At 41.2% G+C, this 25009-nt stretch overlaps 2 protein-coding genes across 8 annotated transcripts in view; one reads left to right on the top strand and one right to left on the bottom strand.

Moving 5' to 3' along the window:
• Positions 1–826: 826 nt before the first annotated feature.
• Positions 827–17121, bottom strand: SLC35A5 (solute carrier family 35 member A5). 7 transcript variants are annotated; one of them, XM_065676662.1, is made up of 7 exons: positions 16953–17121; positions 14949–15101; positions 14035–14133; positions 12278–12411; positions 5746–5813; positions 3785–4580; positions 827–2572 (listed from the first exon to the last, which is right to left on the bottom strand). In XM_065676662.1, exons 2-7 carry the CDS (start codon positions 15076–15078, stop codon positions 2504–2506), a joined length of 1296 nt encoding a protein of 431 aa, XP_065532734.1. In that variant the 5' UTR covers positions 15079–15101; positions 16953–17121; the 3' UTR covers positions 827–2503. The 7 variants fall into 7 exon arrangements, with proteins under 7 accessions (XP_065532734.1, XP_065532735.1, XP_065532733.1 ...); XM_065676663.1 differs by lacking the exon at positions 16953–17121 and adding an exon at positions 16515–16946; XM_065676661.1 differs by lacking the exon at positions 16953–17121 and adding an exon at positions 16250–16504.
• Positions 16561–25009, top strand: part of ATG3 (autophagy related 3) — a 23254-nt gene continuing 14805 nt past the window's right edge. Inside the window, exons 1-3 of the mRNA XM_065676668.1 lie at positions 16561–16800; positions 20070–20111; positions 23968–24017. Of these exons, the coding sequence (XP_065532740.1) occupies positions 16729–16800; positions 20070–20111; positions 23968–24017 (164 nt within the window). The 5' untranslated portion in view covers positions 16561–16728. The remainder of the gene's footprint in view (positions 16801–20069; positions 20112–23967; positions 24018–25009) is intronic.

The raw sequence follows: 25009 nt of genomic DNA, 5'->3' as shown, positions 1-25009 counted from the left end.
CTTCGGCAAATAAGTCAAGCATGACAGCACTGGTGAAACTTACAGAGGGAAAAATCATTAAGCAGAACAAGAGTGGAAAGAACTAAGTGCACTTTATAAAATCTGCAGATCAGTCATTTTCATATCTCATTTCTCTTAATGCAGATATTTCAGGCAGGAAGGTCAAACATACAATTTTTAAGACATTCATATCTGTTCTGATGCTCTGTCACTAGAGGTATGAGGCTGATTTCTATGTTTTGACTTAACACAAAGCTCTCTGGAAAAGTTCCTATAGAAAGATACTGTTCATGTAAATCCAAAGCAATATAAAGCTAACAGTACTTTCGCTCTTCTTGGAAATACCTTCTTAAGTTGGTAGCTATGATCGAAAAAGACAATGAACTTAGAAAGGTATATATTGCGAAGCTGTATGTAATGGGAAAAAAAAAAAGAAAACGTCTTACTGCAACTAAGTCCTTAACAGTTTGAGTATTATTTTCTTTTTTTCTTCTTTTTCTTTTTTTTCTTGTTGAAGATTTCATAAACAAATGAAAACCATGTTTCTGGAATTTACATAGAAATATGCTTTCTTGTTCACTCTGTACAGACGCAAACAAAGAGGATTCCTTTTGTTGAAATGGCCTACTGTAAAAGCACAACGAGATTAGCTGTAAAAAAATTTCAACTACAACAATTTCACTTTGTACAATTATTCTTAATATATACTAGAATAAGTCAATACTCCCAGAAAAAAAAAAAAAGTAGAAATGACAATAATAGCTTTAGATTTTATAACTTGACAGTCATATTTCCCACATATAGAAACAGGCTGCACCTCTTGATGGCTCAGTAAGAGGAGGTATATTAATTAATATAGCAATGAGTCATCAATACAATATACATAGGTAAGATGTTATACATGGAACCTGGAAATAGGATGGCACAGGGGAACAAAGGCAGGACTGTCTCCAGTCCACAGAGAAATGCATCATTAAGTGATTACTATACACTGTGGTACGAGGCTTTGACACTGAACTCATTGCTTATCTTCTGAAGAATTCACAGTATCTTTCAACTACAAAATACACATTTTTGAAGGGAGAAAATTATAAACCAGCATCTTTTTCACTGTTCTGAGAAAAGAGTCTTTAGGAACATACCAAGAATCTCTTATCTGTGTCCCTGTTCGCTTCCCCCTTTTAAAGTTCTCAGAATTATTTGGAACCTATTTTTCATCTCACTCAAAATGCAATCCAGCAGACACACCTCAACAGTGATTCTGAGACCACTATGCCTGGCACTCTGCAGAATGACTTCTCCTTCTGCAAAATAAATGCAGTCTGACAGGGTAGTGCAACACTAAATGATACTATCACACGCACCCTCTTGCTCAGCGCTCCAGATGGTGAAAAGCATCACTGTAGCTGCATTAATATTAAGTTTTCAGATAGTGGCCTCTGTGCAAACTAATGCCTCTACACATAGCCTTTCTAAACACAAAAAAGAGACCCCATGATGCATTTATACTGTATAACACACTTTTGTTTTATTCAAGCTCTTTCAAAGTTAGGCCACATAAGCTGCATGTAAAACTCACTATCTTCTACAAAGGCATGGCAGATTTCCATTTCCCCAGACACTGGGAGACAGGCACACAAGAATCTCACGCTGAAATGTGAGAACTAGTGGCTGAAGTCAGTGAAATCTATTCTGCTCTCAGTCACATCAGAGAAAAATCAGAAAGAAAGGACTCCACAGGAGTCAGTACAGTTACACTGATATAAAGACAGGAATAAAGACAGAATTAACACCATTCAAATGCAAATCACACTCTAGAGATCTGCATTTTTGACAGATCAACATACCCTTAACCCAAATTATTTGATTCATTATACATTCTCAAGTGAAGTTTGATGAGATTGGTTCAGAGGGGCTCTTTTACTCAGCTAGGGATATATCAATCTGAATTGGAAAAATACAATAAACCAGTCAATATGCCTCGGTATTTATGAGGTTACTAGTAATATCTTCAGTCCTGAAAAGAAAACTTACTGGAGAATTTGTACACTGAAAGATACAGCAGAAACATTAATCACTGCTTATATCACTGCTGCAAGGTGGAGAACAGTTTTATCTCTGTTTTGCTAACCAAGGAATTCATACAGGAAGTTGCAGTGACTCAGGACAGTCAAAGTTGTGAAAGATATAGAGTCCAGGACTGCCTTCCATAATATAGCATATGTCACCCAGACCACCGAGTCCAGGGTGTAGGCCTCTTCTTGTTTGCATCAGTTACAAATTTTGTTTCTTTCAGCAGATTTTGAACTTCTGATTTACATGCATAGGAAGAGACAATACAATGCTCCATATCTACGGATTGAATGTTTTCCTCATTCATCTCTGATATCCAGCTGCAAAACAGTTTCAATTGCAAGTGGGGAAAAATGACCCTTCTCTGTGTTAATAAAATATTAAAATTCTTTCACTATGAGTAATAGAATTGCTCTGAGCCAGTCTAATGCTAGAGGGAATCTTCATCTGTATCGATGTCACTGCTTGGTTTGTTCAACCTCTCAAATTCTTCTCCATCCTACAGGAATCAAAAGCAAAGGAAAAAAATGTGAGCAAAAGTTATCTTACTATTAACACCAAAAAAAAAAAAAAGAAACCAACAAACAAAAAAACCACAAAAAACCCCCAACCAACCAACCAAATAAAAAATCCCAAACCAAACAAAAAAAACACACACACAAAAACAAAGTTTATTTTGAAGGCATCACTTATATAATGTCAAAACCCTGTAATTTACCAGTGTGTTATAATCTTGCTCTAGGATACACATGTTTATAAAAAACACCCCTGTATCTTTAACACTAAAGCAGCTTGTAGCCCATTCCTTTAACAGGAAGCCTGCTTACACAGTACTGCTTGTTTTCACCACAGCTGCTCAGTTGTAAGTGCTAAAATAGATAACTTCTGGTATACCAAAAATATATGACAGTGTTATTCACTACTTGTTATACAAGAACCTAAAAAGGGACTGTGGAATATCTGGAAAACACCTCTTCCAAGTTTGATATTTGTTAGAGTTAAATGGAGACAGCGCTCCCTGCTGGTTTCAACGTTTATTACAGAACACATCTGTAAAGCAAACTTTACAGAGACATTAACCCTTCCCCTTTAGACTGACTACTCAGCTTGAGTTGAATGACTTACCGAAGAGCACGCCCTTCCTGCCATGTTCTAGTTAACTACATATCTATTCAAATTTGGACAAAAGCCACGAATGGGCCTGGAGGATTTTTTTTTTTCCCTTATGAAACAAATGTTAAAACACTGTATTTAAAGATTACCTTTTTGTCTTTTACCTTTGACTGTTCAGGTAGAAAGAATATTAACATCAAATATATTAGGTTCTTCATTATTTGTGCTCAGCTGCCAGGACTTATCAGTTCTACTTAAGTACAGTTATCTCCCAGGCATCAGTTTCAATTTCTGAATGCCCAAGGCCAGTGAAATATTTGTTACAAAGGTTTCAAGAGAGTATTTGTACAAAGCTAAAGTCGCTCACAGGACAAAGCAGGAAAGCTACGCTTACCTAGGGTTCATGCACTGAAAAAGATGCATACACAAAGCAGGACCCAGTCAATTTAAAAGATTTTAAAAAATACTGAGAAGTTTTGGTGTTTGACTTGAGGGATGAGTCCAGTAACACAAAAAATGAATCTTCCAAACATAGCATAGCATAAATTGAGGTGAAACAACATAGGAACCAGAGAAGACACAAACTGAAAAGCCTTACCCCGCTTGACCTCTCCCATGTGTCTCCTTTGATGAGTTTGCCCCTTTCCCGCAGAGTAGCATATTCCAGGCTTCTTGGTTTACTGGCATTATAGATGAATATGGAGAGAAGTACTACAGGAGCTTCCAAAAAGAACTCCAGAGAAGGCCTGAAGTCAAAGATGATAAAAGAGACGGTGGTAATGATAACAGTGGTGATCTGAGCAGTCATGACATGGAACATGTTGTCTCGGAACTTCAAGATGAAGGCTACAGACAGTCCCAGGAAAGCTGTGACAAATATGAGAGCCACTGAGAAGATGTTGTGCCCATAAAAGAAGCCACAATTCCCTATCTGCTTCCTGTCCTTACTCTGCAGTCCCAGCATAAGCCCATTGAACAGCACTCCAAAGGCATAGAGTTTGCTGTTCTGCGTGAAGATGCTTTCAGCCAGCTGATCTCCATCTTTCAAGATCTTTTCATTGTAGATGTTAGCCAGGGCAGAAATGAAACACTGCACCAAAATAAGCAGATGGCCCAAGCTGAGGCGAAGAGGTTTCAATGCTCCTGCCATGGTACTGGTGACATTCCAATGGAAGCTGGGAAGGAAACTTGGTGTTACACAGTTGCCCTTTTCCAGGCATGCTTCCTCAGGTCCGGCATAGAGGAGGCAGTGGTTAGATGGATTAAAAAACATACTATGATGGAATCCATGTGCGGCCAAGCTTTGCTGATGGCCTCCAGTTCCTAGAGTCAGAGCAACGATGGACAGGAATAAAATCACCAGAGATGCCCATTGTACCCAAGAGATTTTTCGCCTAGGAGTAGACAAAAAAAGCCACCGACTTTAGAAACACACTGGCATAAATTAAGTGACAGGAGAACAAACTCTATAAAACACATAAAAGACATCATGCCACAGATAAGGAGACAGAGACATGAGCAAAGATAAATCTTGGCTTTTCAGACTTCACAGTTAAATGCCAAAAGGCAGCACACTTTATTACAGCAAGGGGGGCCCAGCCTGGCAATCACAGAAATACAAATGAACTGTTCTGTAGAGATAATTTAAGGGAAGTATTTCAAGATCGTGTTAGTTCTAGATACTGCCTGTCTGACAACTTAAAAGCAACTGTTGTCTCTGTGGGAAAACAGATGTGACAGAAAAAAGTAATCACAAACTTTCAAATAATTACCCTCTTGCTCCAGTAAACTTTTACTACATTTCACTTCTTCCACATGATTCTGTGCCCTTTTCTATTATTTTATGATACATCATATAAATCTATGAATATAATTTTTAAGAATGTAGGACTATTTATATTATTTTTCACTCAAGCAATGACTGTTTATCTTGGGGAAAACCGGAAATTTTGAAAATTAAGTAAACTGTGATATCATAAGACATATCAAACTAAACAACTGAGAAAAAGCATTTCAAGTCAGACTGTCAGACCCTGTTTTGGCATATTAACACTTGTAGAAAAGGCATCTTTCCTCCACATCCAACACAAATGAGTTTGAGTGTTAATATCCATTTCCCTGTCTTTTCTGAACCTAAATCACACCATAAAGTACCCAAATCAGGCAAAGTGGCATACATAGGACAGAGTCTGGCTTTTGTCAGATGAACAATAAAGAAAGAATATATAATTACTTTTTAAAACATACTAAGCTAATGTATAAACAAAAGTACCCAAACCTTAATTCTGACCATCCAACAACTACATAATCAATGGTTCAGTTGTCTCTTATTACAGTTGACCAAATGTGCAGAGATATGTAGGAACTCCTAATAAGCTACCATTTCCTACACCTTCAGGAAACACCTTTGTAGAAAACAAAGCCAACTCTCCAAGTTGGTACAGCCACAAGAAATCAAATAACTGTTCCCCATTAGATAAAAAGAAAGAATGTAGCTTAACTTCTTCATGAAGGCTGGGAAGATATAAAAATTCTTTCACTTTCATAAATACTACTTACTTTAGCACTATCCTGAAGAGAAGAGCTGTTGTTATAATGACAAAATTTGAAAAGAGTACAGCCATTGCCTAGAAAGAGAAGAAAGGGAACAAATTTATACTCCAGACATAGTGTGGACATCAAAAGTCCACCAACTTCAAGTGCTCACCTTTCTGCAAGGTGAAAAGCATCATCCTGGTACTGAACTTACATCTTTACTGAAGTGGCAGAATAACACTTCCCTAAAATGACATTCAAGCACCATTTCAAAATCTCAAGCAAACCACAGATACCAAGTTCCACTGTAGTGGGGAAAGCTGTACTGAAACAAACGTATGAGGAAACCAATCCAGCAGAAAACTTACTTAACAAAACGGTTTAGTTTTCAGCCAGATCAGTTCCCCAGCCAGGTTGACCAGTCAGGTTCAAAACCAGCTATGCCAGCAGAAAGGAGGAATTTCCTCCAAAAAGAAAGAAAAGAATAGAGGAAGACGAGGCTGCTGCTGGCTGCAGTGCCAGCTTGCAGCATTCACAAAATCCCAGACCCGGACAAGGCACTGTCAGAAAATAAACTTCTTGTATGTCAAGTGCATTTGTTGCATTACCAAAGGTAAGGAGGTTCAGCTTGAATTTTCAAGACTGCAACTGTACTAAAGAAATCACCTGTTTCAAACTAGAACTGAAAACAACTCTAAAGCTCCTCATTTGGGAATAGCTGTATAATTACGACAGTGCCTTATTCCATGGCTACGGTCCCAAGCTGCAATCTCCTTGTGGCAAGGACTGTCTTTTTAGTCTCTGTATTAGACACTCTACACTGGGACACTGGACCAAGAAGAGGCTCTTTTAGGCACTGCAGTTACCATTAAAGATCAGAATCTACCAACACCAGTAGGGAAAAAAAGTTCTTTTTGGGGGTGAAGGCATTTCCCAAATTGTGTTACTCAGGACTGCCCTGTGTAGTCAGTACACATACAGAAAAATCTAGGCATCTGAACTAATTCCTCCAATTCAGCCTTAGAGTGAGATCACTGTTTAAGACAATTTTACACAAAACCATATATGCTTTCAGAAATGCAAGACACAGACACTGTCTTGAACTTCCCCATCTGCATTTCCACATTCCTGATTCCACAATAACACAGCCTCTTTCATTTATTACAGGAAAACCACAGATCCTTTTCCTGCTACCTTAGTTCAAGTCTGTTCCAAGGTACTCCCTGCTGAATAATAAATCTCATGAAACAAACAACATAGGGTCACAAGTAAGCTGAAGACTGACATGATACATCTGCCCAAGACACAACAGCTTAATTTTCCATTTTGCAAGATTACAACGCAATAAATATTTATAGAACAAGAAAAATATTGAATAAAGAAGTGAATCTGGCAGAAACAACTCTGGAAAAAAGAGGCTTGATGCAAAATGTACAAGTGTTCCACAGTACTCTGGTTTTGCTTTACAGTCAAACCCCCAAATCCAACAGCTTTGGTAACATAACATGATCAAAATCTATAGCAGGATAGTTACAAGGAATTAATTTTGAGCTGCTTTGTTCTCTGAGGCCTCAAGGGACCTTTGTCCTAGATGAGAAGGAGCAAGAAAAAAATATACCAAAGATCACCATACCACAAACTTACATGCCACAGACAGAATCTCTGAAAATCTCTTACCACCAGAAAATGTTAACTGCTAAAGAGTATCCATAGTTATAGCTGAAGCTTAAAAAAAAATAAAAAAAAAAAACTTGCCCAAAAGCAACTCCATACTTCAAGCAACTGTCACCCAGGTGCTAATTAGTCCCAAGCCTAGTTAAGTTTTTAAAGCCACATGAAACCAAGTTCAGTGCGGTATGGCCTCCTTTCAAGCACCTTGCCTCTACCTTTTCACTTTCACTGTCTTGTACACTGCCAAGGTGTTCTATCTTATCTATGATCTTACAGGTATTTAGCTGGTCTTTTAATACTTGTTTACCATGATTATGCACAATTTCAGCTAACCCTCATAAAACATACCCAGTTAAAAGATATAAGAGGCTAAGAGTTCTAAAAAAGAGAAATCTTGGAGCACATGTTCTGAGGGGAGAGAGACAAGGTGTGCACATCAGAGGAGGAGTGGGGGTGTAAAATATAAAAGCCGCCCTGTTGTGGTTTAAACAAAGTCAGCCATAAATCACGCAGTCGCTCTCTCACTCCCCCCCTTCTTGCCCTCCCCCTACTCCCGGAGGGACGGAGAGGAGAATCAAAAAGAATGCAACTCCCACGGGTTGAGATAAAAACAGTTTAGTAACTAAGGTATAACATATATCACTACTGCTACCCCCAATAATAAGGGAAATAACAAGGGAAGAGAATACAACACCTCATCACCAGCCAACTGATAACTCACCCCACCCCCACCCAACCAAGCACCAACCAATACCTCGTCCAACCCTACAGTGAACTAGCCTTTCCGGGTAACTCTTCATTACACCCTGGGCATGACGTGCTGTGGTATGGAATACCTCTTTGGCTAGCTTGGGTCAGGTGTCCTGTCTCTGCTTCCTCCTGGCCTCCCCTCATCCCTGGCAGAGCATGAGGCTCAGAAAGTCCTTAGCCAGAATAAACATTACTTAATAACAATTAAAAACAATCAGTATTATCAGCTCTGTTCCCAGGCCGAAAGTCAAAACACAGTGCTGCACCAGCTACTAAGAAGGAGAAAAATGACTACTGCTGCTGAACCCAGGACACGTCCATACTGCAAAAGACTGATGACCTTTGCATAAAAAAGCAAGAGTTCATGTAACCTTCTGAACATCAGGCTTTTCTATTACTGACATTATAATTGAATTTCCTTCCTAAAATAAAAAAAAAAAAAAACAAAACAACAACCCACAAAACACACCAAATGCCAAACCCCAAACCAACACCAAAACCACATCACCAACAAAAAAACCCAAAAAACAAACATTGCCAAAACCCATACACAACAAACCACAGAACCAAGCACTGGGCATGTTATTTTAAGATATCTAACTCTTGATTTTAATTACATTTTTGCAGCCAAGTCTTATTGTAAACTCTGCTCTGTTCATGACAGAAATGTACACCTAAAAGAACAATATTTTAAAGAGAAATTCTGACAGAAAAGGAACAGAAATATTTATACATATTTTTAATGTTAAACAGAGGCAGCCATAATACCTTATAGCAAGCACTAACATCTGTTTCTACCTAACTTCAAACATAGATACGGAATGAAAATAAAGAAAAGCACAAAACCTGTACTATTTCCTGAGCATATGTAGATTTATCCAAAAGGTTGAATGTAGAAGAAAGTACCAATTAAGTTTTGTGTTTAAACATAATTTTTTGCATTTGTTTGCTAGTTAAGTCAGTTTAATTTGTTAGTTAAGAGTCAGTTTGCCTCCTCCACTCCTCACTTCCTGTTACACTTATTCTATTTGTGGGATTTACATTTACTCACTTTTCTTTGGAGTCATTGAGGAAAGAAAACAAGTAATTATGTGAAGTCATATACATAAAGTAGTAGAAGCTGCACAGAAAAGTGCAGCTCAAATATGAGCAAGATAAGCAAAAACATTGAAAGAGAAATACAGAGTTGAAGAAACCAAACAAGTGAAAGCACAGAAAACTTGCCTAGTACTTAAGCAATTTAGCCTATTTCTAAATCATTTCAGATGGAGAAAATACACAGACTCCTCTACTGAGAGACCAGGCAAGGTAGACAGCCATTTAATTTCCTCTGTCTCCAAGGCAGCTATACCAAAAGCCTACCAGTGCACTTTTGGGTCCTTGAAGTACCCTCTCCTGCCACAGTCTGTGCCAAGGATGCACAGAGCCTGTGGGACAGTCACAATGGAGTGCTTCTGTCACTCCTTCCCATTCAGGCTGACATCAGCCTCCAGTACAGTCAGCTGCTGGGATCCCCCTGTCACTCTAGAAACACAAATGAGTTCTTCCCCTTCATAGCTTGAGAACATTAGGGTACACTGTGCATCAGTGTTAACTAGAACATTATGTTCCTGTGGGTCCAACATGCCAGGCGATCTGATCCACACAGTCCAGTAAACCCAGCTGTACCTCTTCTAGTCCTGGTCACAGTATTCCCCACTTTCTTCTTGAAAAAATGGATTGTAATTCTTTTCGATAGGACCAGGAGTAAGATCAGCCCTTCCACTCTCTCTGGAGAACTGCCCACTGGAGACTGGAGCAGCAACTTTCCTGGAAGAACTCCCACTTGTGATGGTTTTTCCTTGCAATTCATATACCTGTGCCTCTAGAGTCAATGCAAATTTTCCATCCCAATTCCTCATGTCTTTTCTGTGGCACCACAGGTAAAACCACAGGGTACCCATGGGTGTGTACCTCTCAAGCAAAAGAATGCTTGCTTTTAATAGATGAAATACTGGTCCATACAGATAGAGAATAGGATGTGTCTTCTTTGAATCGCTGGAACTCCCAGGACAGCTTTTCCACAGCTGAGAAACAAATCCTTTGGGAGGACGAGAGATTTTCTTTGTATTGCCAGAGATGGTGAACCATTTCATCCACCACTGTGGCATCTCATCTCTCTAGGTCATCAAGTTGGCATACAACGATGGCGCACTCCGTATTTCCACCACGACTCATGTACATTGAACTTTGGATCTGTGGGTAACTGTGCATTTTTCAGGTCATATTAAATCATCTCTAGCACAACCAATTCTCTCAGATACTGGATACTTCTCTACATTGCCTTCCAATTGCCTGGGAGACATCTAACATCTTCCTTGAAGAGTTATCATTCCTTCACACTTCACAGGAATCGCCTCCAGAGGCTGAGAACTTGTGACCCTCTCCCAGTTGCCTTCTCAATTCTCCCTTCCCTAGAAAGTGATCCCAGATGATTGGCTTACCTACCCCCTAGTTCCAGGCTACTAGACATGTTATCCCAGCATTGGAGCACGGAGGTGATAATGTGCTCACCTGGATGACAGCTGAAATCTTTTTGCAAATTGCACAGCTCAATCAGGGATAGTGATCAAGTGGTTACTTCTTGTTCCGCTCACTCCTGCAATTGTAGTGGCCCTGCTTCATCCTCCTTTACTGAACGAGCTGACTTCCTTGTCCATTTCTTCTTGTGTACAGGGACGACTGATGTCAGCACACACTGGTCCTCTGGTTCAGCTGCATCACCCATTGCCAGGGTTGGAGTAGCACAAATAGTTGCTTAACCCTAAACAAGACCTGAACCACATTCATGGTTCCTAGCAATAGGGCCATGCCGATCTGAGCACCCCAAGCATAACAAAAATTTTCAGAATTCTCAAATGTTATTGTAACTGGCCTGGAGGAGAAAGTGAGGATGTGGAAAGATGTCTTCTCCATAGGTTGGCTCTCCAAGGAGAAAAGGTTAAAGGTATAATTATTAATAGTTTCCAACAGATTACTCCCAAAGTACAGAGGTGATAATAATGCTGAGTACACATACCAGCTCAGTTTCATAACCAGGAATTCTATCATATCATAAACCAGTATTACAAAGTACAGCAAAATGATAACTTTAGCCCGGCCCCCAAAGGTGATAAACAGCACAACAGGGAACACGTACAACAAGTGAGGAGTTACGTAACACAACCCTGAAAACAAACACAACAACCCTGAGAGCAAATAAACCAACATTGCGAGTAGTGACTAGTAAATCAATACAATGAATGTTTATAACAAATTTCTTATAACATGCTCTGGTCAGATCTGTCATTATCTCAATACTTTGGTGCCATGCTGGGCACCAAAAAGGATTGTCATGGTTTAAACCCAATGGGCTGCTAAGTACTACATAGCCACCTGCTCACTCCCTGCCCCTGGTGGGATGGCGAGGAGAACTGGAAAAACATAAACCCCATGGGTTGAGATAAGAATAGTTTAATAATTGAAATCAAGTTGACAATAACAATAACAACAACAACCATCATCCAAAAAAAAAGAAAAAAAAAAGAGAGAAATAAAACCCAAGAAAGAAATAAAACCCAAGAAAGACAAGTGATGCACAGTACAATTGCTCACCACTGATACCCGCTCCATACCTCCCAGCCAACTTCCCCCAGTTTATATACAGGGCATGATGTGCTATGGTATGGAATACCCCTTTGGCTAGTTTGGGTCAGGTGTCCTGTCTCTGCTCCCTCCTGGCTTCTTGTGCCCCTCCTCACTGGCAGACCATGGGAAACTGGAAAGTCCTTGACTTAGGGTAAGTACTACTTAGCAACAACTAAACCAGCTGTGTGTTACCAACACAGTTATCAACACTGTCCTCAAACTAAAGCCACAATACAGCACTGTACCAGCTACTAGGAAAAATTAACTCTATCCCAGAGAAATCAGGACACAGCTGTACAACACTGACCAGCGGGCAAGAGAATAAGAAGGTCTCACTGGTAAGGTAACAAGATCATTCTTCTACCTGCAAATCTTGCTTTGCCAGTATTACAACTGTTGATAGTCTAAAGGCAATGTTACCTACCACTAAGACATCGGAAGATATTTTATTCATTCTATGTATACTTACTGGCTGGAGGTAGGACAGTACGTAGAAGACGATCAAGTTATCCAAAAAGTAGAGAAAGGCAGGAATTGACCATTTCATGGAATTACAAAAATTCTTCCAGGAAAGACATTCAAAGGGATGATCCAAACAACCCTCTGAAAGCAAAAGAAATCAGCAAGAAAATCATCTTATTATCAAAAGTCCATTCCCATGTAACAGAATAGGTACCACTGTTCTGTTTTCAGGAACACTGCTGGACTGAAAAAAAACTAAGGTACTACAGCCCTCTGGCAACAATAGAATACAGATCCATGGCAGAACACACAGCCAGAACAGCAATCCTGTGGCTACAGGTATTCATCTCCTTGCTTCAACATAGAAAACATCAAGGAACCTGTTACCCCCATCAGAGTGTTTGTCTACTGGGAGAAAAAAATCCAATTACCAACCATTCTTTGAGGCTCAAAAAGCAACCCAAAGTCCCCACACAATAGTGACATCATCACTGGGTATGATTTCCTGATGATCATCCATCAAATCTAGAAATAAAACAATGACACAGACAGTGAATCTGTTCATATAGCACCAAAAAGGCATCCAGTAATGTCAGAAATACAAAATAAACCAGAATTCAGTATCTGTAGCACACAGGACACGATCTGGGTAAAAAGAGAACATATAGGAAAAAGGAAGAAAGGACAAGGCACACACAAAGAATGACATTTACTTAGGTACTCAGAACACACTTTAGGTAGAAGACTGTGATAAACTTAGAGTTGGTGACAGAAGTACTTTGTTAGCACAGATTTAAGACTGTACAATGTTATAATCCTCCTCTGAACCACCAACATATTGATCAGAAAAAATCAAGACATCTGGAAGGAAAAAACCCCAAACAAACAGAAAATGTATAATCAACAGTAGCCAATGATGGCAAACACTGACTGAATGCATCTGCTTTCTTAGGTAGGTCTGTACTAAATGGTGGAAGTAAAAATTTTCTCAGCTTGCCAGAGCCATAACTGGATGGAGAAGTAGACAAAAATAACAGTTCAATTTAACAGGAGTCTTCAGTGCTTGACACCCTCTTCCAATTTAAAGAGCTGTTCCCTGCCATTTTGAAATGCTGTAAGCTTAAGATCTCATTCTTTTTACATCAGGACAGAAAAGTCAAGAAAGAAAAAAGGAAAATAGCCTGCAACGTCAAACCAGTAGCTACTGAAGCCCAACACTGATTTTTCTGAAGAGTAGCCCGAAGATTTGTCTTCACAGCAAAGCCACCTTGAATTATAACATTGGGATGTTGCTTCTGACTCAAATACCACTACACACACAAAGCCTCTTCAGTGGAAGATTTGTTTAAACAAAAGTGGTCAGAAGAACAGAATAAAGGCCCGTTCTTGTGTTAGTGCAATTTTTAAGCTTCTCTTCAGTCTATTATGTGAACAGTGACTATCCTAGCATACACTATGTTAAAATTCAGAGAATGTGAAGACCTTCATTACACTTTCTAATTCAACTTATCTGCCCCCATTTCAGCCACCATACACACAACTGAAGAACACCTGAATTTACAGCACGAAGTAGAAGTTATAAAAGTAAAGTTTTGTTGGAACTCTGCATAGAAGACACAATTCCAGAGAACCTTACTAGCAGGACCTACTGCATACTACATGTGAATATATCATTAAAAAAAAAAAAAAAAAAACCAAGAGAAAGTAGTACAGCAAATCTTAGAAAGTCAACACATTTGAGTTATTTCAAACACAGGTACTTACCTTTTTTCTTAACCCATAGTGCCAATACCAAACACAGGACCAATTTTACTACTTCAGAACATATGTTCACTGTTGTAGGAAGATAATCATACTTGTTATCTGTGGGATTCAGCAAATCAAGAGTACACAATCAGATTCTGTCTCCTGTGTTTGTAATTAGAGCAAGAAACTATTTTAATCCCTCAGGTCAGAATTTTAGCCACTTTCCATAAATGCAAAAGGCTCTATCAGCACTTTCATTACAAATATTCCAATTGTTATGATATACAGCTTCCTGAACAGCCTCCTTTCTGGGTTGTAATCTTTCCTCATTTGGTCCCACTTTACAGAACTTTTGGGGAGAACTCAAGAACATCCTTTTTTGTTTTTGTTTTTGTTTTTGTTTTTTAATTAGGAATGTTTTCCCCAAACGGCAATATGCGATTATTTTTTTCCTGGCAAAAAATGGCTTTCCAGGAGGACACAACTTTCTTGTAGGACTGTATCTTTTCTTTGTTAGCATATTTTGCTAATACTTGGCGGAAGGAGCACCAGTAATTCTAGGCAGTTACAGCACACCCACTCTGATACCACTTTTCTTCAAAGCCTGTTGCAAGACAAGTATTTCAGTCAAGACACATACCATTAATGCTGCTTATACAACAATTTAGACTTTGAAAATCAGCTATAAAATAATTCACTGCCTCATCTTTTAAGGGTGAATCACCACATGGATCATACACTTTGCAACCCAAGTTATCACTATATGCCAGACCAGAGATTTTCCAGTACAGAAATACATGTCACTACTTATACAATTGACTGTTTATCCCAAGAACTCTGCAGGTGGAGAAGTAGGCTTCTGGGTATCCCTTTTATCCCTAATGTCAACTCCTTCTTATTTGAGGTACATCATGTTTACTGCCCAACAGCACCTTCATTGGCAGAATACTTCATCAGGAGGATTCGACTTGAGCCCAATACAATAAACACGCCTCCAAGCAGAAAAGTATAGACGGTTGTCTTGGAGCAAAACACAACTCGGTTACAGCACTTGGCCTTCATTCTGCTGTCTCGCTGTCAATACCCTTTGGATGACAAAATGAAAATACACTGTAAATAGTACTTCCAGAAACTGATTAACACAAAGCAGCAAAATACATTTCACCTGGTTGGTTTAATTTACACAAAGATGCTTACATCGCAAGCTATAATCTCATTCTGCAGTTATCTTTTTCCATTTTATCAAAAAAAAAAAAAAAAGAAAGAAATTAAGGGAGAGAGAGAGAAGGATAGGCTACGAGGAGCAGCAAAAGGGGGATAAGCAATGGACACAGAATGACTCAGAAGGTGGCACAGGAGGCCAGTGTGTCAGAAGATTGCATCCATGGAACACTGATTACCTATGAGGAATAAACAGTTGACATGTTTATTTTCCTTTAATATTTTTAAAGATATTGTTCCAAATTCCAGCAAGGGAGTGTTTTACAGCTATTCAGCGAGAGCAACACCTCAGAGAAGACCTGGCACTTAGCACCGGCTTGTACCCGGGAGGAGCGAAGGGATATGGATGGCTGCTGGCAGAGCCTCAGGTGTGCCTGCCGGTGGTTCCCCGTCTCCAGCGTTACCGTTACTCGGCCGACCCGTTAGCGGACCTCCAGGTCAGACAAACTGGCTCACAGACGGCCAGCATCGGGCCCTCTGCCGGGTGAGGAGGGCTGAGGGGAGCCCCTTCGGGCGGGCTGCGGGCAGGATGTTCGTTAACAGCCGCCACAGCTCGCACCGTTTCACCTCAGGGAGCAGGGGCCAGGGGCGGCAGGGAGACCGGCTTCAAAGCAGACCCCCGAGTGTCTGCGCCGCGGGCCGCTGCGGACATACGGGGCGAACACTCACGTCGCAACGGCGGCGAGAACGCGGCCAGCAAGCGCGGCCGAGCTCACCGCTCGGCTGAAGGACCACTCGCCTGGCTTTGCGGACCGCCGGCTGCCACGTCGCTGGCTGGGGCCGCAGCCGCGGGGCACGAGCCGGGTTTTGAGGCGGTGGCAGCGGCGGCGGCAGCAGCGGCCGATGCTCAGCCGCCGCGGCCGCAGCGCACAGCGGCTCCCCTTCACCCGCGCTGCACGCCCGCAGCGCCCATCACCAGCTGCCTCAGAGCCGCACCTCACGGCCAGCAAGCTCCTCCGCGGCCCGCACCCCAGAGCGCTGTCCGGCTCCCGCCCTGCTCCACCGGCCTCACCTGGCAAAGGCAGGGCTGAGGCGGTGTCTCCCCTCTCCCGCCGGCAGCACACACCCCTTGCTCGCCCACTCGCCCCGCGCGGGAGCGCGCACCTCATTCTCTTTGACCATCGGCCCTCCCGGCTGCGTGACGGCGGGGAGCCGCACTCCTCCCCGGCCCTCCGCTCCGCCTGCCCCACGGCCGCCCATGGGCTGCGGGACACGCGTGCGCGCCGAGAGCCATCGCCCCTCTCCTCCCTCCGGACCTTCCCGCCTTGCTCACGTACAGGCTGAGGGGCGGGGTTGTTGCGGCTGACCCGGGCCCGCTACTGCGCAGGCTCATCAGCGCTGGGCCGGGTCGGGCGCGACGCGGTGTTGAGCGCCGGTGTGTCGTCAACGTGTGTGCGACGCGGGGAGGGTGCCGCCGCCGCCGCGGAGCCCGGTGACCGAGGGGCGGGGGAGGTGGTTGTTCTCCTTCTGCTCTCGGGGCCCGCCGGCAGCATGCAGAACGTCATCAACACAGTGAAGGGGAAGGCCCTGGAGGTGGCCGAGTACCTCACCCCCGTGCTCAAGGTGCCGGTCCGTGCGGGAGCGGGGTGAAGTGAGGGGAGGTTTTGGAACTGCTAAGGGTGGAGGATGTGCCCGCTTTTCTGAAGCGGGGTGGCCCCCGGGGCCGCGAGCCTCCTCGGTCGCGGGTGGCTGTAGAGCGGTTTAGCTTCCCTCACCTCTCCCTGGGGTGTCACCCGCAGTGCGGTCCCTCGCGGGTTCTTATGGCGCAGGCATCGCCTTGCCGCCCCGGTGGGGCGCCAGGAGCGCCCGACCGCCCCGGGAGTCGCTCCACCTTCCCGGAAGCCGCTCGGCGGCTGCGGTTTCGCTTGTCCGGGCCTGAAGAACTCTGGTTGCAGCGGCTTTACGCAACCGGCGGAGCGTCTCAGAAGGCGCCGTGCGCCCTCAGGCCTCGGGGGAGGTTGTGCAGGGGCAGCCTTGCGGCGGCTGAGCTGTGGCGTACAGGATGGAGGGAACCTGAGTGGGAGCTCCCATTCCATTAGGGGTGAGCATTCACTGGAGAGGTGCGGACCTTCGAAGGTCAGGTATTGCTGGTCCTGTTGCTCGAGAAATAACTTACTTACTGCTGTTCTCTGTTAAATTGGCTAAGCTTTCATAGAACCATAGAGTGGATTGGGCTCAGAGGACATTAAGATCATCTAGTTCTAACCCCCCCTGTCTTCCACTAGATCAGGTTGCTCAAGGTCTTCTCCAGCCTGGCCCTGAACACTGCCAGCGTGGGGCATTCGCTTTGGGCAGCCTGTGCCAGTGGCTCACCACCCTCAAAGTAAAGGACTTCTGCCTTGTGTCTAACCTGAACTTCTCCTGTTTAAACCCATTATCTCTTGTCCTGTCACTACAGTCCCTGATGAAGAGTCCCTCCCCAGCATCCCTATAGGCCCTCTTCAGATACTGGAAGGCTGCTATGAGGTCTCCATGCAGCTTCTCTTCTCCAGGCTGAACAGTCCCTATTTTCTCAGCCTGTCTTCATATGGGAGGTGCTCCAGTCGCCTGATCATCCTCGTGGCCCTCCTCTGGACTTGCTCCAACAGCTCCATGTCCTTCTTATCCTGAGGACACCAGAGCTGCACACAGTACTTCAAGTGTGGTCTCCCCAGAGCAGAGTAGGGGGACAGGATCACCTCCTTTGACCTACTGGTCATGCTTCTTTTGATAAAGGATACTTAACTGATTGTGCTTTTATGCAGTTGTTAGACTACATCCCATCTTCTGTCTCCTGTTTACAAATACTTTTTTACATAAAAGTCAACTTTGTGAATGCCTAACTTGCCAACAGTTCCTTCACCACTGATTTTCACATTTTCCCATGTTTTTTGAAAAACTACTTCTGCTTTAATTGTTCATGATGGCAGCTTCTACCTGTGGTTTTACGGCATGTAGGTGCTTTGTACTCTGCAGTTTAGATCTTTGGGCAGAAGACATGATACTTAATTATTAATTGAACTTGCTCCTCTGTGGTATGTAGTGTGCTCTTGCCTGCATAGTGGACCTTTCTACAGTTGCCCACCAATGTGACATATGTGGGCTACAGTTCTGGCATGGAAAAGTGAGGTGACTTGTTTACCATGGTATGGTTGCTGTTGCACAGCTGGTGTAACAGTAGAGGAATTTTTGTGCCCAGATGTACTGTTGGGAGGAGGCAGCAGTAAAACCTCCTACAAATGGAAGTTTATAACAGTGTGCATGTTCCATTTACAAGCATTTGAAATAAATACTCCAACTTGGTAACTTTGAAAGAAACTATACCTGTGACTCTCACTAGCTTGCATACCACAGAATGTACAGAGATGAAAAAGTGAACTGTTTACCCTCAGGGAATAGAGGATGGATATTTTACATATTTTCCATATGCAATTCCAGAAACCAAGCTTATGCATGTTGCCTACTGCTTATAGTGTATTTTGAGGTTAAACAGTAAATTGTCTCCACTGTGTTGTTGCATAATGTGTTATTGAGAATTCTCAGTTTTATAGCAATCCAAATTGCTAAATTAGGGCTGTTTGAGTTTCTTTGGTTTCTGTTAACTAGTGCATAGTGCTGTTTGTGCAACTGCTCTTTTGCTTATCTTAATACTGTTCTTAAAGGTGTCATCTTTAGAAATGAGGGAGAAAGGAAACAGGTGTGCTGTGTGCTCATTTCTTTTTACATAGTGCAGGTGATGGTACCCACTGGGGTGAAGCATAAAGAATAAGCAAATTAAGCAGCGGGTGGCATTAAAAAGATTTTGCAATGATTAAATAAGGTGAAGTTGTAGTAGAAAGGTGCTTTTCAGTTACTGCTTTTAGTTTGAAAAAAAAAATAATCACAAGTTCTTTAAGGCAAGAAATTATTCAGTAATTGATGATGGAAGAACTTGAAAAGTCAACTATGCTATGGTTGAAATTACTTCTTCAAAAGCCATTCTTAGATAGTTCTAATGTTGGGGAGCACTAAGTTTCTTTGATGCTTGTGACTCCTCTGAAGAAAAAAACAAAACAAATAGAAGCATGAAACAAAATATTCTAGATTTGAATATGGTAAAAAAAAGCCTTATCCTTAAACTTCATAAATATCACCTTTAATGCAAAGGTACTTCATTTCTCCATGTAGAGATAATTATATTGCTCATTGCTGTCTATTCCTCATCCATAAAAAAGTCATGGCAATATGAGAACATCTGAACTGTTTCCATGGAATGCATAATGAAGGCACAAAAATGGATATATAAAAAAAAGTTAATAACCAAGTCTTTCTACATAACTTTTCCAGCCACAGGTAAAAGTTGGTTTGGTCATTCATTTAATGACCTTTCTTAACTGCAAAGCCTCATACTGGTGCATTGTAGTGCTGTTCAGCGCTTAGAACTGTCCCAAAGTCCTGATTCTGAGAATCAGTGATTCTGACTGGTTTTCTGTCTCTCACTGGCAAATGTAGTACTGAATTCTGGGAAATATTTTTTCCAGTTTTGATATATTAATTGGCTGCAGCAAAAAAATATATTTAATGTGTGTGATCTTTTTTCATAATACCCCACATTCTGTACAGAGTAGTTTTGTTGAGCTATACATCAGAGGATATGGAAGTAGGCTGCCTGTCAGCCCTGACAGAGGGCTGCTTGGTCTCGGAGGTGATTAACAGATATCCATGGACAGTGCTAGTTCCAAGGCAGGACTTGATGATCTTAAAGGTCTTTTCCAACCTGGTTGATTCTATGATTCTGTGTTTGTCTTACCAGTAAAGTGGGGTACTTTGATTTGTCAGCAGTTCTCAAAATTTCTAAACTTTTTTTATTGCAGGAGTCAAAGTTCAAAGAAACTGGAGTAATCACACCTGAAGAAGTAAGTATTTAGAAACTTTGAAATATATTTGGGAAGTAATGATAAATTTTAGTCAAAAGGACTGTATTAATCTCAAAAGTTCATGGCTTTACAATTTAATTATTGCTTCTTGAAACAATTTCCACAAAGTGAAAGTTCTAAATGGCCTTTTTACTGGACAGATGAAGTAGAGCAACAGAATTCCTCTTAGATGACATTTGACATCTGAATGTGGAATGCTTTTTTGCTGTATTATGTCATGAGAAGCTTGTAAAGAAACTTGTGCTGGGTCAGCAGCTCCATTTGTCACAGGAGTTCTGGACTCAAGCAGGAGTATATTGATTTTAGAAGTCTTTCCCATAAGCAGCTCAGAAGGGAGCTTGTATCTTGAAAGCTGTCTTTTGCTTACCTCACTTTTGTTTCCTTCCAAGGCTCTGGCTAAATCATTACATATGCTTGTCCACGCCAAGTATCCAATGATTACTATTTTTTCCCTCCTTTTCTCTATAGCTTACTCCAGTCTGGTTGTGTTTTGGATTGCTGCCAAGCAGTAGTAGTTTTTTAAGGAGTCTGCTGTGAAGAGAAAAAACCAGGATTTTTCTCTTTTGTTTCTAGAATAGTAAGAATACTGATTGTACAGTGCTATTTTGACTTCCCCATTCTACTTTTTCTCATGCTAAAGTGTTACTGTTCTGAAAATACATTGTCTTCGGAGAGGTTTGAGAAAATTATATTGAAACTGTCAGGTAGAATGAAAGAGAAATTAGGTAAAATATACAAATGTGAAGATGAGATGGAAAAAGATGGAACAAATGACGACTGATGCAGGTAGCTAATATGAGCAGAAGTATTTTTCCTAACCTTGGTACCTATAGCGTATTTCTGCTGTGTTGCATGGCAAGCAAGCAAGCTCAGAAAAACAGGCTTAGCAACATGATGTTCTGCTGTTCGGATAACCATATGTGTGTGTTAGTGCATATAGATATTTATATGTTGTATATTACACAATAATAGATTTACAATTTATATTATCTGTAAACCAAATATAACAGAGAAAGTCTAGATAAATGTTCTACTAATGCTTAATCCCTTCTTGATCATGGGAGAGAACCTTGTAGTAGTACTGGAAGAAAAGGGTCTTTCTGTAGAACTTAGCAAGAATCACAGTATGTTACATTAATTTGCAGCATTTAAACGTCCTTAAGAATGTGAATAGTGTGTATTCTCTGTATAAAGTTAGATTCTGATAGGAAGAAGAAATTGAATCCTTCAAAGAAGTAGTCAAGGGAAACAATTCTACAGCAGGATTTATTTTTTTTTTTGATACATTTAGGTGAGACTGAAACATGGATCTGCTGATTGTCCCTTTGACAGCCTTTCTTCTTTTCTGATGATTTTGGTCTTTATGTAGTAATGATTGCTAAAGAAGGATTCAAAGCATTGATGTTGCTAGGATATTGTCTTCAAATGACTGAATTTATTGGGTAATGAATCTCAATTCAACTGTATTTTAGTCTGAGATGCTGTTTTATAGACTTTGTGGGGTTCCTGTAGCTTGCCTCAGAAGATGAATCAGTTAGGAATAAGGCCAAAAGATGACTCATTATTCAAACTCATCAATTGCTCCCTCTTTTTATATACCTTTTTGCTTGATTTAATTGCAACGAATTCTTGCCTGTTCTTACTAGTTAATACCTCAGAAAGGTAACATCTGTTTTAATTTTATATGTAAGTACAGGCAAATCTTAAAAATCATTCTTTCCAGGAGCAGAAATAAGATGTTGTCCTGAAATTGATGTCTTTTGCAATATTGGTTCAGGTATGAGATAGCATTAGTGCTTGAGAAATAGAAACCAGCTAGGTAATTCTGCTGCCTAAGCTGAAGAAAATGCAAATGAAATTTCAGTTATTGTTCTAGGGGTTTGCCTCTATTAGACCCACAAAGAATACTTTAACTTTTTTTTCATCTTGAAGAATATTTTGTAACATTGCTGCCAGTTGGTTCAAGTTCCTTGACCAGAGAATTCTAAATAATTCTGGAATTTCATGTGTTGTTTGTTACTATGTAAAGGCTAATGAGTTTTAAAATTTTGGTGTGTATTGGGAGGGGTTGCTGTTTCCTTAAAAGAGAAGATTTCACTTATGCTGGAGACTTCTGTTGGAAAATGTATGAAAGGAAGCACTTTTGCAGAGATTGAGTCTGCTAATCCATATGCAGTGTGTGTTGCAGTGTTTTCTACTATGCTGATATGCCTCGCTTTGGAGGACATGGTGAGAAAATGGCTGACACACTGCCACAACAGCTTCTGGTTAACTAAAAATGTGTTATAGAATCATAGAATAGTTAGGGTTGGAAAGGACCTCAAGATCATCTAGTTCCAACCCCCCTGCCATGGACAGGGACACCTCTCACTAAACCATCCAACACAAGGCTTCATCCAACCTGGCCTTGAACACCGCCAGCGACGGAGCACTCACAACCTCCCTGGGCAACCGATTCCAGTGTCTCACCACCCTAACAGGAAAGAATTTCCTCCTTATATCCAATCTAAACTTCCCCTGTTTAAGTTTTAACCCATTACCCCTTGTCCTGTCACTACAGTCCCAGATGAAGAGTCCCTCCCCAGCATCCTTATAGACCCCCTTCAGGTACTGGAAGGCTGCTATTAGGTCCCCACGCAGCCTTCTCTTCTCCAGGCTGAACAGCCCCAACTTCCTCAGCCTGTCTTCATACGGGAGGTGCTCCAGTCCCCTGATCATCCTCGTGGCCCTCCTCTGGACTTGTTCCAGCAGTTCCATGTCCTTTTTATGTTGAGGACACCAGAACTGCACACAATACTCCAGGTGAGGTCTCACAAGAGCAGAGTAGAGGGGCAGGATCACCTCCTTCGACCTGTTGGTCACGCTCCTTTTGATGCAGCCCAGGATACGGTTAGCTTTCTGGGCTGCCAGCGCACACTGCCGGCTCATGTTCACTTTCCGTTGTTAGAAACTGTCATTTTAAGACAAGAAAGCAACTGTAGCAATGGGTGTTCCTCTCATTTTCAAAAGTAACTGGTGCAGAAGACCACACAAGTAGCTTTTCTTAGGTGCAGGCCTGCCTGTCTCAATTTATGCATACAAAAAGAAGCCAGTGCATTAGACCTTGCTGGGTGAATTTGAGTTCGTATGCAAGCCTAGCATGAGTTTTGCAATATCTCTTCGAAGTAATGATGTAATTTTATAAAATCATTTGGTGTGACATTAAGCACAAGTAGATTGAAGATTTTTTTTAAACCTGTTTCTTCAGAACAAAGTTATACATAAGGTTTTTCAAGGTATGGTTATCCTTATTTAGTTAATGCCAGTGGTGAACTATTACAGTGATGGTCATTACTTAAAATGTATACTATTTATTCTTCTGTTGCAGTTCTTTCACCAATACAATGAATTAATGTCAGTCTCACTTTTCTTCTTGCTGCAAAATTGTTTTAAACACCGAAAGAGGGTTTTTTTCTACTTTGAACTCTTCATTGTCTTTGCAAAACTTTGAAGAGTGGCAAATAAAAACATATTCTTCATCACAAAGTAAACAATGTTACTGGGTCTAGAAACTTTTTTGCTTGTTTCAAGAGTGGTAGGTTATACCACAGCTTTTTAAACTATCTACATTTGCTGTTGTGCTTAGTACACATTTCCTTCTGCTGAAGTCAGTTTAGTCTTTGGGTTTTCATGGTTAGCTGAGAAATTGAGTTAAAGCATCAAACTGATCTAAACAATTGCTAGTTACACAGTTAATCTGTCAAGGAAGGTGCAACTGAAATACTAATATTGAGGAAAATTAGAGATTGTTTCCTTAGGCTCTATTTAACAGTATTTTTTTTTCTTGCCTTAACAGTTTGTCGCAGCTGGAGATCACTTAGTTCACCACTGTCCTACTTGGCAATGGTAAGTAAAATTAGAAGAATTATAGAAAGCTAGCATCCCTGCTATGCTTTGATGTGCTTCCATTGAATGCAACTATACAGTTGTCTCATTTCATAACAATATGTGGACTCTTTCAGTAGAACTTATGCTGGTTTTATGATAAAGCTATCTTTAAGTCAGGCAGGACTTACTTATTGCTGTGTGTAGGAGTAGTTGAGATGAGGATTTGTTTGGGGATTTTTGTTTTCTAAGGTTTTAGAGGAAATAAGCCGATACATACTATGAATGCTTTCAGTGCTTAGCTGTGGTAGCAGCATGTCTCCCTGAGCTTGTCTTGGTGATTAGTGATTCAAAAAGCAAAGGCCACGAGCAGCTAAGAAGTAGTTATAATTAGTATATTTTAACAAGCGTTTAGTAATTGATTATATTCAGGTTGGCCCACATCAGATCACTTTGAGCAGTGCTTGCCCTTGGAAATTCCTTATCTTTCATACACAATAAGGGTGCAAATAGAGTGATTCCTCATGTTCTGCTGATGTCTTGCATTATAAAACTGAATCAGTTAGTGCCTAGATAAGCATTGTCTGTGCAGTTGGTCTCATCAAGCTTCTTGGCTCTGTACTGGGACACGAATGGCTGAAGGAGGAATTATTATGCTTTAATCATTTTTTCTTGACCTTTTACCATCTCCTTCAGAGAAAACGTGATATTGAGTCTGGCCTATGTGCCAGCAGTTTAGAACAGGCTATTTAGAGTGTTGGTCTTAGTTTAAACCAAAAACCACTGAAGGTGAAAGCAAATGCTTCAGTAATGTGAACTTGGCAAAGATTACTTGAGCTCTAATGACTATGGGCAGGTTTTATGTTTATAGAGGTCTATTTCTTGCTTTTTCTGAAGTTGCTTTCTTCAAACATTTGGATCTCTATTGTTGCTGATCTTAGCAAATTTTATATAGACTAGATTGTTCCATCAGCCCATCATTCCTTGGCCATCTTATAGTGAAATTAGTTTTT

The sequence above is a fragment of the Lathamus discolor genome, chromosome 4 (genome assembly GCF_037157495.1).
Source record: "Lathamus discolor isolate bLatDis1 chromosome 4, bLatDis1.hap1, whole genome shotgun sequence".
Taxonomy (NCBI): Eukaryota; Metazoa; Chordata; class Aves; order Psittaciformes; family Psittacidae; genus Lathamus; species Lathamus discolor.
This window is presented reverse-complemented; position numbering and strand designations above follow the sequence as displayed.